Consider the following 16153-nt stretch of genomic DNA (forward strand, 5'->3'; position numbering starts at 1 on the left):
CGAGGACCCGCTTTGCAATATTAGGGTCGCCCCTAAGATACCACCTGCTTCCGTGCGCGGGGCGGGGCCGGTCAAATCCAGGCCGCCGCCCCGCCCCCTCCGTCCGTCCCTCCCTCCCTCCCTCCCTCGGGCGTGAGCAGCGGAGGAGTGAACTTTCTCCTCTCCGCCCCTCGGGCGAGAGACGAGGAGGGCAAGGGAAGGGAAGGGGCGGAGCCACGCGCTCCCGCTATAAAAGAGCCCTCGGGGGAGGAGGGAGGCGCGCCCTTGTTTCCTGCTGCTGTTGTTGTCGAGAGAGCAAGTCGCAGTTTTCTCTTTCCGGAAGGCAGCAAGCGGGTGATCGCCTGAAACGAAGTCGCAGCCATGCGGGAGATCGTGCACATGCAAGCCGGCCAGTGCGGGAATCAGATTGGAGCCAAGGTATCATGGGAAAGCGAGGGCGAGGGAATCTGGTGGGGAGGATCTATTGTGGAGACCAGCCGTGTCGTTTCCTTTTCTTGCGTCTCCGATGAAAAGCATTAATCGCCACCTAAGAATTAAGCTGAAGGATTGGGGGGGGGGGCAGAGCACTAGGAAAAATATCCCCGGATTTATGTTTACGCGTAGCTGTCAACATTCCCCCCCTTTTTAAAGGGAAATTCCCTTATTCCGAATAGGATTCCTCGCAAGAAAAGGGAAAAGTTGACAGCTGTGCGTCCACGATGCGTCTCCTCTTTCGTAAAGCCTCGGATGCGACGACCATCTTTGCCTGTCGCAACATAGGGCAGATCTTGCGGGAAACAATAAAGGCCTTCGCTTTTGGTCGGGGCCAGATCCGTCTCACACAGTGTTAGAACTAGCAGTAATCCAGTTATAACGGCAAGCTTTTAGGTTGCCTCGCCCCTCTGCAGAGGATGCAGTCTGGATTTGGAGCAGCGTTCAAGCTGGTTGGGTGCGTGCGTAATGGTGCAAAGCCGGAAGCCAATTGGCTTCGTTCTTTGTTAAACAAGTTCCTCCCCTCTTCCCCCACCAGTATGTCCATCCGTGAAATCTAACATCCTGCCTTCTTATGCCCTGTTGGCATTGCTTTGTGTGAAGGGAATCTGTCTCGTCATGGCGCAGAGGATCATGTGCTTGCAGTATGGTGGCTAAGGTGTGGCCGCGGCAGCTGCACGTGTTTAGTCATGCTTCCTCGTCGCACTTGCTAAATCGCTCTGCAAAATTCCCGTTTCAGTTCTGGGAGGTCATCAGCGACGAGCACGGCATTGACCCGACAGGCAGCTACCATGGAGACAGTGACCTGCAGCTTGAGAGGATCAACGTCTACTACAATGAAGCTGCCGGTAAAAATGGAGCCCGTGTCTTTTTAAGGAAGTGCTTCTAGCAGCCTCCGGATATGAAGTCCCTTGCCCATTTACAGAAATCTTGATTGATAGATTGCACGGCTTCCAACTAATTAAATCTGCAGATAAATACGCAGTTCTTGCAAAGAGCCTTTTTTATTTTTATAAACAGATGTTCTTCCCATTTTTGTGTCTAGCCCCACCTTAGAAGAATCTGCTTCTGTGTGAGGGGAGTAAAAAGAATTTCTTTGTTCTAAGATGCAGCCTGCCTGCCTGCCAGAAGCTCCCTAATTATGTGTTTTCAAACTAAAAATACAGACTTGGGTATAAGAAGAAAAATGCACACCTGGCCAGTAAACTGGGGTTGTATTAAAGTATTTAAAATTTATCTTCATTTGTCTGGGGTGGGGACTGAAAAGGTATTAAAGTAATGAAAACAGGTTTTTTGCGGGGGTGGGGATGACACTGAAATTGTTGCTTCTGGATTTCAAAGGTTATTTATGATTTCTGTAATTGAAAATGAATAACCTTGTAATAATAAAACTTTGCAGACAAAACTTTCCATGGGTACCTATGAAGTACAGGCAGGGAAATGACTCTGGCTGCTGTGGTACACACATGTACACGCACACACAGGCCAACCTTGACAGGTGAGCAGGACGTACCACCTGCCAATCACCGGATGTCAGGTGATCATAATAATAATTTATTATACCCCACCCATCTGGCTGTATTTCCCCAGCCACTCTGGACGGCTTTCAGCAGAACATTAAAAACATGGTTAAAGATCAAATATTAAAAACTTTACTAAACAGGGTTGCCTTCAGATGTCTTCTAAAAGATACACTGCTACCTCTACATAACCACACCTCTGGTTGCGTATCTTTCAGGATACGAACACGGCAGACCTGGAAGTATTTTTTCTGGGTTTTGCCATGCATGCATGTGCAAAAGCAGCACGTTGGGTTGAGATATAAAATTCTTTCCTGAGTAACGCTGCGGCTTGCCAGGAGCCCAGCAGACTGCAGATAATTTAATGAGGTCATCTTTTGTTCTCCCTGCAGGCAACAAGTATGTCCCCCGTGCCATCCTTGTGGACTTGGAGCCTGGCACAATGGATTCTGTCCGGTCTGGACCATTTGGACAGATCTTTCGGCCTGACAATTTCGTCTTTGGTATGTAATATTTTTTTCGGTGACTATAGTCTCTGTTCTTGACAGGTACATAAAGTATCTTGAAGCAGCTGCTGGATTGCTCATACCTATCCATTCCAAATGTTCTGCGAATATTATCCCTATGCAAAACATCTGACTTCTGCCTGTCCTGGGAGACACTTGAATTCAACTATGAGGAATGTTTCACTAATCCTATACATTCTCCCTGTAACATTTGATCATGTACTGAAACAAGGGCAAGGCTAGATATGCCAGGTGGCAGATCTCCAGGTATACGCAATAGGTGGTGTGGTACAACAATCTCTCCTTCCTCTGAGCCAATTTAATCATCTCCTCCCCTCAAATTGCCAAAGGTACGATAGCTCATGATACTTGATCCAATGTACTTTTTCGGAGCTGGGTCTTTAAACACTATACAGTCATACCTCGGTTTGAATGTGCTTCAGGTTGAGCGCGTTCGTGTTGTGCTCCGCAGCAACCCAGAAGTAACGGGGCATGTTACTTCTGGTTTCGCCGCTCGTGCATGCGCAGACGCTCAAAATGACGTCATGCGCAGAAGCGGCAAAACACTACATGCAGACCCATTGCTTGTTACATTTGCTTTAGGATGCGAACGGGGCTCCGAAAGGGATCCTGTTTACATCCTGAGAACCAGAGGAAAGTAAACCAGTTTTGTAGTCTGGGTCTGGACATGGCTTATAAGAGGAACATTTGGACCAAATCACGATGCCATTAGCAGATAGAAATCAATAGTTGCCAATTTGTTTCTGTATCCTTGTCTTTTTGCTTCTAGGCCAGAGTGGTGCTGGGAATAACTGGGCCAAGGGCCACTACACGGAGGGAGCTGAGCTGGTGGACTCTGTGCTGGATGTGGTAAGGAAGGAGTCGGAGAACTGTGACTGCTTGCAGGGCTTCCAGTTGACTCATTCCCTGGGAGGTGGCACGGGCTCCGGACTGGGGACGCTCCTCATCAGCAAGATTCGGGAGGAGTATCCCGACCGGATCATGAACACGTTCAGTGTGATGCCGTCCCCTAAGGTGTCGGACACAGTGGTGGAGCCCTACAATGCCACGCTGTCCGTCCACCAGCTGGTGGAGAACACGGATGAAACCTACTGTATTGACAATGAGGCCTTGTACGATATCTGCTTCCGCACACTCAAGCTCACGACTCCGACATATGGGGACCTCAACCACTTGGTGTCGGCCACCATGAGTGGCGTCACCACCTGCCTGCGGTTCCCTGGCCAACTGAATGCCGACCTCCGCAAGCTGGCGGTTAACATGGTGCCCTTCCCTCGCCTGCACTTCTTCATGCCCGGCTTTGCTCCCCTCACGAGCCGCGGAAGCCAGCAGTACCGGGCCGTGTCGGTGCCAGAGCTCACCCAGCAATTGTTTGATTCCAAGAACATGATGGCGGCCTGTGACCCGCGCCACGGGCGCTACCTGACGGTGGCGGCCATTTTCCGAGGCAGAATGTCCATGAAGGAAGTGGACGAGCAGATGCTCAACGTCCAGAACAAGAACAGCAGCTACTTTGTCGAGTGGATCCCCAACAACGTGAAGACGGCCGTGTGCGACATCCCTCCGCGAGGCCTCAAGATGTCCGCCACCTTCATTGGCAACAGCACGGCCATCCAGGAGCTGTTCAAGAGGATCTCCGAGCAGTTCACGGCCATGTTCCGCCGAAAGGCCTTCCTGCACTGGTACACCGGAGAGGGCATGGATGAGATGGAGTTCACAGAGGCCGAGAGCAACATGAACGACCTGGTCTCCGAATACCAGCAATATCAAGACGCCACAGCGGACGAGCAAGGAGAGTTTGAGGAGGAAGGCGAGGAGGACGAGGCTTAGGATGGTGGTGGTTTAGGGGCAAGTGATTTGGGGCACAGTCTGTTCAGCTCTGCTGCTGCTGCATGCTTTTTCAGTTCAACTTGGTGCTTTCACTGTTGATTTTCCTCATTGCCCAAACCCTTTGATTTGGAAGCACTTTTATAGGTCGTGAAAACATTTCAACATAATAATGAAAAGTGGGTGCTCTCCACACTTTAAATTGGGGCTGAAAGTAAACTTTGTAACTTTTCCCCTCTAAGAATATACGTCCTTCCTTGTTTAGACAACTGTTGTCCTTCAGCTGTATGTGTAAAGCTATTGATCACACCATTGTACTGCAGCTGTTTTATAAAAATTATAAATTTATATACATTGTAAACTTATATAAATTTATAATTATTATAAATTTTTGCAGAGGTTACTTATATCATAATTGATCTGAAATAAAGACTTCTCTGCTGCTCCATAGACAAGGAAGCTAACTACACATTCCATATTGAAAATTCAGGAATCTAGAAATGGTAGTTTGGATCCCATTGAGGAACAACCTGAGAACACCTCTACACAATTTGTAAAATATTCAGATCATTATGCTCTCCTTGGGGTGCTAACACTATGTTAAAAGATAATGTTGATTGTCAGGCTTCTTGGTGCATTTCCTAATTGAGTGACGAGGGACCTGTGGTCTTCCAGATGTTGTTGGACTCCAACTCCCATCAGCCGCAGGGAGAATGGCGAGTGGGAGTTTTAGTCCAACATCACTTAGAAGCTCACAGAATCCACATCCCTAGTTAAGGAAGCTGGAGTATACTCTGAAGACAATGGCAAGAAACATGTTTTCAACAGAGTCGTAATAGGTCTGAAGCCCAAATTGACCGGACATTAAGGAATACTATTGTCCATTGAAAGTAAGTTGCTACTCTACCCCTAAGTGATGCAACAAGAATTACACCACAAATTTCAGTTTTCCTGCAGATGGTCCCTCAATAGAGGTGGTGTCTAAGTAACTGGTCTAACACTACTCAATTTAGGAACTGCACTCCATGTTCATTAGTGAGGAATTGTTTTCTTTTGTAATTAATTTACTCAAGTTTTTTTATACATATAAAAATATCCTAATCACACTCATCTTCAAAGAGGAGAGTCAAGACCTCAGCCTAAAACCAATTTCTTGAAGGTATGGTAAATGATTATCATAATTACAGGAAAACAAGATTGGGCCTGTGCCTCTGAAGCTTCATGAGAACGCAGAAGATTGCGGCCAGTGATGGTAAGACTTGAGGTTGTCCTTCAGATCACTACATGCACCTGGAACCTTGGAGGAGTGGCTGCTGAGAATATAATTTGTTGAGACAATGTGTGGAACCGAGGAAGAGTCGAGATCTGTCCTTTTACTCTCCACAGACAAGAGTTTTCCTTCATGCTGTTCTGCTGCTGCAGGGTAAAAAGAAAGAAAGAAAGACATGGGTTCCTTTACCACCTTCCTAGGACTGGGATAGGAACCTATTTTTCTGCATTCCCTGGGGCAGGCATGTCCAACTTCCAAGAGACTGTGATGTACTCCCACTATTAAACTGGCAATGATCTACCCATTGGATTAAACAAAGTTGTTGAGCTTTTTTTGGGGGGGGGGGCGATCAATCAGGATCACGCGATCGACCAGGGATTCCCCGTAATGGACCAGTTGGACATGCCTGCCCTAAGGAATAATGGGTGTGGGTGGGAAGTGTTTCCCAAACTTGGGTCTTCAGATGCTCTTGGACTACAACTCCCATTATCCCTAGCTAGACCAAAAACAACTGGTGATCCATGTTTGGGAAACCCTGTACTAAATGAACCAATGCCTTATTCAGGGTGGAATTTGGAAAACATGGTAGTAAAGGACTGAAACAAAGCTTTCTAAATGAGGGTTAATAAACTAGCCCTTTTGGCCTATGCTTGTTCTTTAAAGCAGCTAAACACTCCCAAGCCCCCTGAAATATATATATATCAATGCTAATACCCCTAAACATAACAAAAACATCTTACTTCACCTTGTGTGGGTTGTTTGGAGATGGCTGACCAAACTCTGCTGGGTTATTTATTCCTAAAATCTATTCAGTTTTTTTACCCCAGAACTTGAATTCTCATCCCAATAGCTCCCTTGCGAGGAAGATGTCTGGGATTCTTTAGCTGTGCTTCCTGCATTGCAGGGGCTTGGACTAGATAACCCTTTGCCTCCCTTCCAAGTCCTCCAGTTCTACGACTCTTTAGCTCTGTCAAGCCCAGCATCTGAAGCCCTGGTGACATGCACACGTTTACTGAACATCTTTTAAAGGAAATCAACTTTGTAAAATGCGGGGGAGAGAGAGCAGTAGCACCACTTTTAATGGGGTATTTTAATCTGAAGCATCAGTAGGAGTTAGGTTCCCCTTGCCCCAATTCCCTTAAAGTGTTTCTAATCTAAAGAGATGCCATGTTTGGAATCCTGTGATCAACAGGCCTCACACCTGCAATCTATGAAACTGAGTGCCAGTGTTCATGCTGATCTTTTCAACCAGTCTACACGGGATCACTCTAGGTGATACACAGTCAAGAACCACTGCTCCATCTCCTCAGGTCCTTATCTTTTCCTTCAAAGTACCACATTTCATCATCCCTGGGAAAACATTTTGAATATAAACATTTTGCCCTCTTTCAACCATCAGGAGGGCCAGAGTGAAATATAAAATACATAAGTAGTAACAAAAAACTATGACACGTTTCCCCTGGTTTAGTACTCCATTCTTAAGAACTAAGCAATACAGTGGTACCTTGGTTTTAGAAGAGCTTAGTTTATGAACAACTTGGAAATAGAATGCTGAAAGCCTAGAAGGTGGGAGTAGGTTAGTTTCTCACAACACATGCTAAAAACTTGCTCTTTTTCTTAACGAAGGGGGTTATGATTTTTGTGGAGGAAGATGCCTTGCCGCCTCATGGATGCCCACGGATCTCAGGAACATTAACCTTGCATGCATCGCGCAATGAGGCACCAAATGTGGAATGGTGCTGCGGCGCCACATCTCTGTGTGTGTCCCTGATGTTCAGACATTTAAGTGTGGGTGTCTTCAAAGAAAGCTGATGTGCATAGCCTTTCCTTGGTAGATGCAATGAGGTGATTGTGCCTTGGTACACACGGGGAATAAAGTTGCACACAACACCAAGCGAGAGCTGCAAAAATATAAGCTGGCTTTCAAGGTATGGTCTCTTGGGCAGAAGGGACATCTGGTTGATCTCTCAAAGGAACCTTTCATCTCCTGGCAATTTCAGCAAACAAAAAGTAACAAATCATTAAAATCGAACAGCTCATTAAAGAGCGCTCTCTATAAGCACTAAAATAGTTTGTTGTTCAACAGGACTCCATGGCCTTAAAATAAACACAGAGAGGTATGTTTCCATTTTTTGTAATTTAAGTTTGAAAATGCAGGGAATTAGAAAGCGAAAAAGCAGATGGGATAAAATGGAGGGTGGGAGAAGATCCAAAGGAGGAAGAATGGCAGTTCAAGATGATGGGAGTATACAGAACCAGTGGGTCTAACCAGCAGAATAGGAGAATTATGGGGAAATAACTGTAAACAAGTGAAAACGCTAGCAGGATTGAGGTAAATTCAACAGTAAAAATCATGCTGAGGTAATATTTAAAGTGGGGGGCGCGATTTAGATGGTTAGAATAGGATATGCAGTAATGATGCGAAACTTAAAAGAACCATGGGAGCTGAAGAAGGGAAGCCAATGATTGCATTATTTTATTAGAGAAAGCATAATTGTGGAAAATAAACTTTCAATAAAAAATATTTTTAAAGAGAAAGCAGATGTGGTAAGTAAAACCAAGGCGATATGACTTATATGTACAACCCTTTAAATATGCCTCTTTGAGCTCTTAAACTAGGCATGTTGGCTGACAGAATCATAAATAGCCAAGAAAAAGAAGAAATGCAGCTAAGTACTGTTGCCCATCACCCCAATCGCCAAGAGGTGTGAGAGTCCAGGGATTTCAGACGCTTCTCCAGAGTCCAGGTTTCTTACTGGAAATGAGGCACAGCAGAGACTGTGGTGTCTTTTGTGGGATGTATCATCACTGAAGCCGTCAACTACAACATTTCCTGTTGCCTAGAGTGGACACACAGAAGAATGTTGCTCCAGACAGGGAGGACTTCCTGTCATACCTGCTTTGGAGCCCCGCCCCCAAGTGTGACCAGGTAGATTGGCGTGACCCTAGCAGACCCTAGAAAAGGGCTAGTCATGCAGCCATCTTCCCTTTCCCCCCATTTCTCCTTTTGGACTCTTCTTCTGGCTCTTAGCCAGCACATGGCTCATCCTTACAGAGGATGGAAGCCACAAGGTAGAAAGTCTGAGGCCTAGCTCAGACTGCTTTTCTCTACAAATGTAACTGTAACCACAAGATAAAGCCTGCCTTCAGAATACTACTGTGAACTGAATGTAAGTAAACTTTACTCTTCTAAACAAGACTGTCATTTTGTTATTTTAGGAGGGAAATAAAAGGGAAAAATTGTCAGGAACAATCCAGGCTGGACAAGCCAGACTGGACTGCTTAACTTAAATAGTTCTAACAAATCATCAACTTGCTTCCAGCAACCTGCAAGGGAATGTGCTCTGCTGCTTACTCATTAGCGTGTGTGAGGAGGGATAATACTTAATCAATATATCCTCTCCTACTTTCCTCAACATTCCCACACCTTTATTTACACATATATACAACCTGAGCATATGATTAACACACAGAAGGGTCTTGCTTCTCCCATAGCTGCAGCCTTGGATTCAAGCAGAAATCAGCCACGGCTCCCTGACTCTCTGCTTGCTATTTTTTATCCAGTTTCTCGCTCACATCAAAGCCAGCTCTCAAACTCTACTTCAAACTCCGGCTTTGTCTTCAAATTCACTCTGAGTTGAAGGAGGGGCCCTTTCTATTTGCCTTCTGACATAGAGCTCCCTCTTTTTGCTTCCCTAATGGCTCGTTACCTTCCCTTTGTTCTCTAAATGGCTCATCTCCCAGGCGATTACCTGATCAGGAAACTGGCCCGGCTTATTTTTTAACATTTACTGGACCCAGGAATTTAGGGGAATCTGGTCCTCACAAACACATAACACCATGTTCTGTCCAGAGGCCCCAAGGAATATGCTGCATCTCCACACAGTGCTAGAAATGGCCATGATCATAGATGCACATGAACTAGCACTCTGCTCACACCTGCATGGAACTAAGAGTATGAGAGAGGGAAGGAAGAAACAATGGCAATGGGGAGAAAGCACGTTACACAACAAAAAAGCAAGGCAGTCATACAACAAGTGTGTTCCAAAATCTCTACTAGTCCCTAGACATGTTACTCTCTGGGCGCAAAACTCCCCACTGAGAGTCCCACTCAGTCACAACCAAAGGTGAAAAGACCAATTACCCCACATTAGTAAAAAAAAAGGGGGGTCTACAATCCTAATGATAGTTTCTTGGATGGAAGACTTGACACAGAAGAGGAAGGCTATGGGAGCCTGATTTCGTCATTGCTTCCACAACTGCATTGAAATGTAGGCAGGCGAAGTCTCAAACTTCCTGGTCAAGGTTGCCAACTCCCTTCCTCCTCACAGATAGGAGCGAATTCTGGGATATGAAAGAAATCGCTTATAAAGGGACTTGGAGACTGTGTGCCCTGCACTTATCAACCAAATCCCCCTCAAGTTATCGGGGAAACTGCTGCTTTTCCTACTCCACAGCCTGCTCTTTTCTCACTCTTTCATCAGAGTAGTATGAACCAGCAGCTAGGCATTTCCCCAGCAGCGTGAGTCGTTTCTTAACGATCCCACATTCCTTTATAGTCGGCGATGCCCACGCATTGGGTGAAGCAGGATGTGAAAGGGCTGGGTGGGGGAGGGAAAAATCGGAGATTTCTGACCGCAGCAGAAAAACGCAACCCTTAGATTGAGCTCCCGGGCCCACAACAGTCTATCTGCTTTCGGATCGGGGGAAAAGAAAACCTTAGAGCGGATCAAAATGGTGTCTGCTGCAGGCAGGTGCAAAAATAAAACCCCGCTGAAAAGACCAAAAGCCGGCACAGCGAGGACCCGCTTTGCAATATTAGGGTCGCCCCTAATATACCACCAGCTTGCGTGCGCGGGGCGAGGTCGGTCAAATGCAGGCCGCCGCCGCCCCGTCCCCTCCCTCCCTCCCTCCCTCGGGCGCGAGCAGCGGAGGCGTGAGCGAGAGACAAGGAGGCTTCTAGGTGCCTTTAGCCCCGCCCTGCGCCCGGCCGGGAAGGGGCGGAGCCACGCGCTCCCGCTATAAAGGAGCCCTCGGGGGAGGAGGGAGGCGCGCCCTTGTTTTCTGCTTCTGTCGTCTTCTAGAGTGGAAGGCGCAGCTTTCTCTTTCCGGAAGGTAGCAAGCGGGTGATCGCCTGAAACAAAGTCGCAGCCATGCGGGAGATCGTGCACATGCAAGCCGGCCAGTGCGGGAATCAGATTGGAGCCAAGGTATCATGGGAAAGCGGGGGCAAGGGAATCTGGTGGGGGGGATCTATTGTTGGTAAGAGCCGAGTGTGTGGGGACCAGCCGTGTCGTTTCCTTTTCTTAGAATAATAATAATAATAATAATAATAATAATAATAATAATAATAATAATAAAATAAATAAAAAATTTAGTATTTCCCCCAGCCACTCTTGCGTCTCCAATGAAAGGCATTAATCGCCACGTAAGAATTAAGCTGAAGGATTGGGGAGGGGGCAGAGCACTAGGAAAACCCTCCCCGGGGTTATGTCTACGGTGCGCCTCCTCTTTCGCAAGCCTCGGATACACAGACCATTTTACCCTGCAGATAAGGCAGATCTTGCGGGGAACAATAAAGGCCTTCGCTTTCCATCGGGGCCAGATCTGACTCACACAGTGTTAGAACTAGCAGCAATCCAGTTATAACGATAAGCTTTTAGGTTGCCTCGCCCCTCTGCAGAGGATGCAGCCTTTATTTGGAGCAGCGTGATGGTGCAAAGCCGGAAACCAATTGGCTTCTTTCTTTGTTAAACAAGTCCCTCCCCTCTTCCCCCACCAGTATGTCCATCCGTGAAATTTAACAATCCTGCCTTCTTATGCCCTGTTGGCATTGCTTTGTGTGAAGGGAATCTGTCTCGTCATGGCGCAGAGGATCATGTGCTTGCAGTATGGTGGCTAAGGTGTGGCCGCGGCAGCTGCACGTGTTTAGTCATGCTTCCTCGTCGCACTTGCTAAATCACTCTGCAAAATTCCCATTTCAGTTCTGGGAGGTCATCAGTGACGAGCACGGCATTGACCCGACAGGCAGCTACCATGGAGACAGTGACCTGCAGCTTGAGAGGATCAACGTCTACTACAATGAAGCTGCCGGTAAAAATGGAGTGCTTGTCTTTTTAAGGAAGTGCTTCTAGCTGCCTCCGGAAATAAGTCTCTTGCCCATTTACAGAAATCTTGATTGATAGATTGCACGGCTTCCAACTAATTAAATCTGCAGATAAATACGCAGTTCTTGCAAAGAGCCTTTTTTATTTTTATAAACAGATGTTCTTCCCATTTTTGTGTCTAGCCCCACCTTAGAAGAATTTCCTTCTGTGTGAGGGGAGTAAAAAGAATTTCTTTGTTCTAAGATGCAGCCTGCCTGCCTGCCTGCCAGAAGCTCCCTGATTATGTGTTTTCAAACACAGGGTTATTTGCTTGGGAGGGGAAACATTGACATTGTTGTTTCTGGATGTCAAAGGTTATTTATGATTTCTGTAATTGAAAATAAATAACCTTGTAATAATAAAACTTCGCAAACAAAATTTTCCATGGGTACCTATGAAGTACACGTGGGGAAGTGGCTCTGGCTGCTGTGGTCTATGCACACATGTGCACGCACACACACACACACACACACACCACACACACACAGGCCAACCTTGACAGGTGAGCAGGACGTACCACCTGCCAATCACCAGGTGTCGGGTGATAATAATAATTTATTATACCCCGCCCATATGGCTGTATTTCCCCAGCCACTCTGGGCGCCTCCCAGCAGAACATTAAAGACATGGCAAAAGATGAAATATTAAAAACTTTCCCTAAACAGGGCTGCTTTCAGGTGTCTTACATCAGATAGTTGCTTATTTCCTTGACATCTGATGGGAGGGCATTCCACAGGGAGGGCACCACCGTGAAGGCCCTCTGTCTGGTTACCTGCAACCTCACTTCTCGCAGGGAGAGAACTGCCAGAAGGCCCTCGGAGCTGAACCTCAGTGTCCAGGTTGAACAATGGGGCTGGAGACGCTCCTTCAGGTATACTGGGCCAAGGCTGTTTGGGGCTTTAAAGGTCAGCACCAACACTTTGAATTGTGCTTGGATACGTAATAAGACCCCTGACTGACTTCAAAGGGGATTGCGGTAACAGCTGATGGGCCACAACTCAGCTGGGTGGGCAATGGGGAGGGACCAGTTCAGTGGTAGAGCAGGTGCATCTCAAGTTAAAAGGACTGGATAGTGGGTGATGTGAAAGACGTGACAGACGAGGGGAGAACGATGCTTTCTTTCCTCTGGGCTTGTACAAAGGTGTCGCTATGTAAAGGCATAACCGAGGCTAGAGCATGATTAAGGCCTGTTTTCTGAAGCTGATGCCAGAAACCTGCTTTCTTTGTACGGTTGATTTTGCTGACTAAATACCTTAGAGAATAGCGGTTGACAGCAGTTGCCATTGAAAATCTGTTCACAATAAGTGCTGCTACTTGATATAAAATTCTTTTCTGAGTAACGCTGAGGGTTGCCAAGAGCACAGTAGACTGCAGATAATTTAACAAGGTCACTGCATCCATAAATCTTTCTTTTGTTCTCCCTGCAGGCAACAAGTATGTCCCCCGTGCCGTCCTGGTGGACTTGGAGCCTGGCACAATGGATTCGGTCCGGTCTGGACCATTCGGCCAGATCTTTCGGCCTGACAATTTTGTCTTTGGTATGTAATATTCTTTTGGTGATTGTAGTCTCCCTTCTTGACAGGAGCGCAATGTATCTTGTCATTCCAAATGTTCTGCAGATCTCATCCTTATGCAAAACAGCTGACTCTTCTGCCTGTCCCAGAAGCCACTTGAATTCAGCTATGAGGAATGTTTGACTAATCCTATACATTCTCCCTGCAACTTTTGATCATGTACTGAAACAAGGGCAAGGCTAGATATGCCAGTTGGCAGAAAGGTGGCACATCTCCAGGTATACGCAGTAGGTGATATGGTAGAATGATCTGTCCTTCCTCTGAGTTTCATCATCCCCTACCCTTCAAATTGCCAAAGGTACGAAAGCTCAAGATATTCAATGTACTTTTTCAGAGCTGGGTCTTTAAAGACTATAATTGAAAACCAGAGGAAAGTAAACCGGTTTTGTAGTCTGGGTCTGGACATGGCTTATAAGAGGAACAGTTGGACCAGATCATGATGCCATTAGCAGATAGAAATCAATAGTTGCCAATTTGTTTCTGTATCCTTCTCTTTCTGCTTCTAGGCCAGAGTGGTGCTGGGAATAACTGGGCCAAGGGCCACTACACGGAGGGAGCTGAGCTGGTGGACTCTGTGCTGGATGTGGTAAGGAAGGAGTCAGAGAGCTGCGACTGCTTGCAGGGCTTCCAGTTGACCCATTCCCTGGGCGGTGGCACAGGCTCTGGGATGGGAACACTCCTCATCAGCAAGATTCGGGAGGAGTATCCTGACCGGATCATGAACACGTTCAGTGTGATGCCATCCCCTAAGGTGTCGGACACAGTGGTGGAGCCCTACAATGCCACGCTGTCCGTTCACCAGCTGGTGGAGAACACGGATGAAACCTTCTGTATTGACAATGAGGCCTTGTATGATATCTGCTTCCGCACACTCAAGCTCACGACTCCGACATATGGGGACCTCAACCACTTGGTGTCGGCCACCATGAGTGGCGTCACCACCTGCCTGCGGTTCCCTGGCCAACTGAATGCCGACCTCCGCAAGCTGGCGGTTAACATGGTGCCCTTCCCTCGCCTGCACTTCTTCATGCCCGGCTTTGCTCCCCTCACGAGCCGCGGAAGCCAGCAGTACCGGGCCGTGTCGGTGCCAGAGCTCACCCAGCAATTGTTTGATTCCAAGAACATGATGGCGGCCTGTGACCCGCGCCACGGGCGCTACCTGACGGTGGCGGCCATTTTCCGAGGCAGAATGTCCATGAAGGAAGTGGACGAGCAGATGCTCAACGTCCAGAACAAGAACAGCAGCTACTTTGTCGAGTGGATCCCCAACAACGTGAAGACGGCCGTGTGCGACATCCCTCCGCGAGGCCTCAAGATGTCCGCCACCTTCATTGGCAACAGCACGGCCATCCAGGAGCTGTTCAAGAGGATCTCCGAGCAGTTCACGGCCATGTTCCGCCGAAAGGCCTTCCTGCACTGGTACACCGGAGAGGGCATGGATGAGATGGAGTTCACAGAGGCCGAGAGCAACATGAACGACCTGGTCTCCGAATACCAGCAATATCAAGACGCCACAGCGGACGAGCAAGGAGAGTTTGAGGAGGAAGGCGAGGAGGACGAGGCTTAGGATGGTGGTGGTTTAGGGGCAAGTGATTTGGGGCACAGTCTGTTCAGCTCTGCTGCTGCTGCATGCTTTTTCAGTTCAACTTGGTGCTTTCACTGTTGATTTCCCTCATTGCCCAAACCCTTTGATTTGGAAGCACTTTTATAGGTCGTGAAAACATTTCACCATACTAATGAAAAATGGGTCCTATGAAGCGAAAAATGAACTTTGTAAACTTTACCCTTAAAAATATATTTACTTCCTTATTAAGACAACTGTTGTCGTTCAGCCAACTGGGAAATCTATTGATCACACCATTGTACTGCAGCTGTTTTATAAAAATTATAAATTTATATAAATTTATAATTGTTATAAATTTTTGCAGAGGTTACCTATATCAAACGTTATCTGAAATAGACTTCTCAGCTGCCCCATAGACAAGGAAGCTAACTACACAAGCCATTTTGAAAATTCAGGAATCTAGAAATAGTAGTTTGGAAGGCCATTGAGGAACAACCTGACAACACCTCTTCACATTTTGCAAGCATGAAAGAGAAGAAATTCATACAGCAGCTTCCCCTAACCTGGCCCTTCTAGCTGTTTTGGATTACACCACCACTAGGCCTAGTTGGAGAAGGACGCTCTACCAAATTCTAGAGGTGTATACTCAGCTAATTTTGGATATTCCCTGCCCTCAAAAAATGTCCTTGTATTGCCACAATGCACAGTATAGAAATTTGCAACCTGAATTGTGTGTTAGATGTTCGACAGTTTAAATTTTAATTGCGGTTGTTGCGCTGCATACCTCAAAGTATGCAGATACTTAAATCATGACTGATTCATGGATAACTTTTTCTTCAGAGGGAGGAGTTTGCCACTGAGTTGTATAGTTTATCTTCAGTTCCATAGTTAGATTATATTTGGGGTATTAATTGCTCAATGACGTATGTCCCATGTTCCCTAAAAAAAAGCTGGCTTTTTAACCTTTCCATTTTAAGAGAATAAAAAGCTTGAAAATGAGGGGGGGGAAGCAGCAAGAAGACTGCAAATAGAGCAGGCATGGATTCTGATAGCAGTGATAAAGCACGTTTTTTGTGGCATTTTTGTGTAAACATTAAGAATCTGTCATGAACTCAAACTGTTCAATGGTTTTGTGTGGTGTTAAATATTGAGGACTCTATAAAGGCATGTGCTCTGAATAATGACTGTTTTCTTCAAGATAGATCATATTGTACATCTTTTAAAACTAATGTACTTCCTTAATGTTCCTTTTAA

The 16153-nt window shown here is 46.5% G+C and overlaps 2 protein-coding genes across 2 annotated transcripts; both read left to right on the forward strand.

The window, feature by feature from the left end:
* The first annotated feature begins 209 nt into the window (after positions 1–209).
* Positions 210–6262, forward strand: LOC310848351 (tubulin beta-1 chain-like). The gene is made up of 4 exons (XM_083747367.1): positions 210–417; positions 1211–1319; positions 2384–2494; positions 3288–6262. Exons 1-4 carry the CDS (start codon positions 361–363, stop codon positions 4346–4348), a joined length of 1338 nt encoding a protein of 445 aa, XP_083603493.1. The 5' UTR covers positions 210–360; the 3' UTR covers positions 4349–6262.
* Positions 6263–10604: 4342 nt separating this feature from the next.
* On the forward strand, positions 10605–16080 carry LOC310848352 (tubulin beta-1 chain-like). The gene is made up of 4 exons (XM_083747368.1): positions 10605–10825; positions 11600–11708; positions 13189–13299; positions 13842–16080. Exons 1-4 carry the CDS (start codon positions 10769–10771, stop codon positions 14900–14902), a joined length of 1338 nt encoding a protein of 445 aa, XP_083603494.1. The 5' UTR covers positions 10605–10768; the 3' UTR covers positions 14903–16080.
* Positions 16081–16153: the final 73 nt, after the last annotated feature.

Source organism: Podarcis gaigeae, assembly GCF_964106915.1.
Source record: "Podarcis gaigeae genome assembly, chromosome: 7".
NCBI lineage: Eukaryota > Metazoa > Chordata > Lepidosauria > Squamata > Lacertidae > Podarcis > Podarcis gaigeae.

Bases quoted from the DNA above. Each gene is read 5' to 3' on its own strand.
- LOC310848351 (XM_083747367.1), top strand. From the start codon at position 361: ATGCGGGAGATCGTGCACATGCAAGCCGGCCAGTGCGGGAATCAGATT. The intron at 418-1,210 runs GTATCATGGGAA...TTCCCGTTTCAG, and splicing joins GGAATCAGATTGGAGCCAAG to TTCTGGGAGGTCATCAGCGA. The intron at 2,495-3,287 runs GTATGTAATATT...TTTTGCTTCTAG, and splicing joins GCCTGACAATTTCGTCTTTG to GCCAGAGTGGTGCTGGGAAT.
- LOC310848352 (XM_083747368.1), top strand. From the start codon at position 10,769: ATGCGGGAGATCGTGCACATGCAAGCCGGCCAGTGCGGGAATCAGATT. The intron at 11,709-13,188 runs GTAAAAATGGAG...TTCTCCCTGCAG, and splicing joins CTACTACAATGAAGCTGCCG to GCAACAAGTATGTCCCCCGT. The intron at 13,300-13,841 runs GTATGTAATATT...TTCTGCTTCTAG, and splicing joins GCCTGACAATTTTGTCTTTG to GCCAGAGTGGTGCTGGGAAT.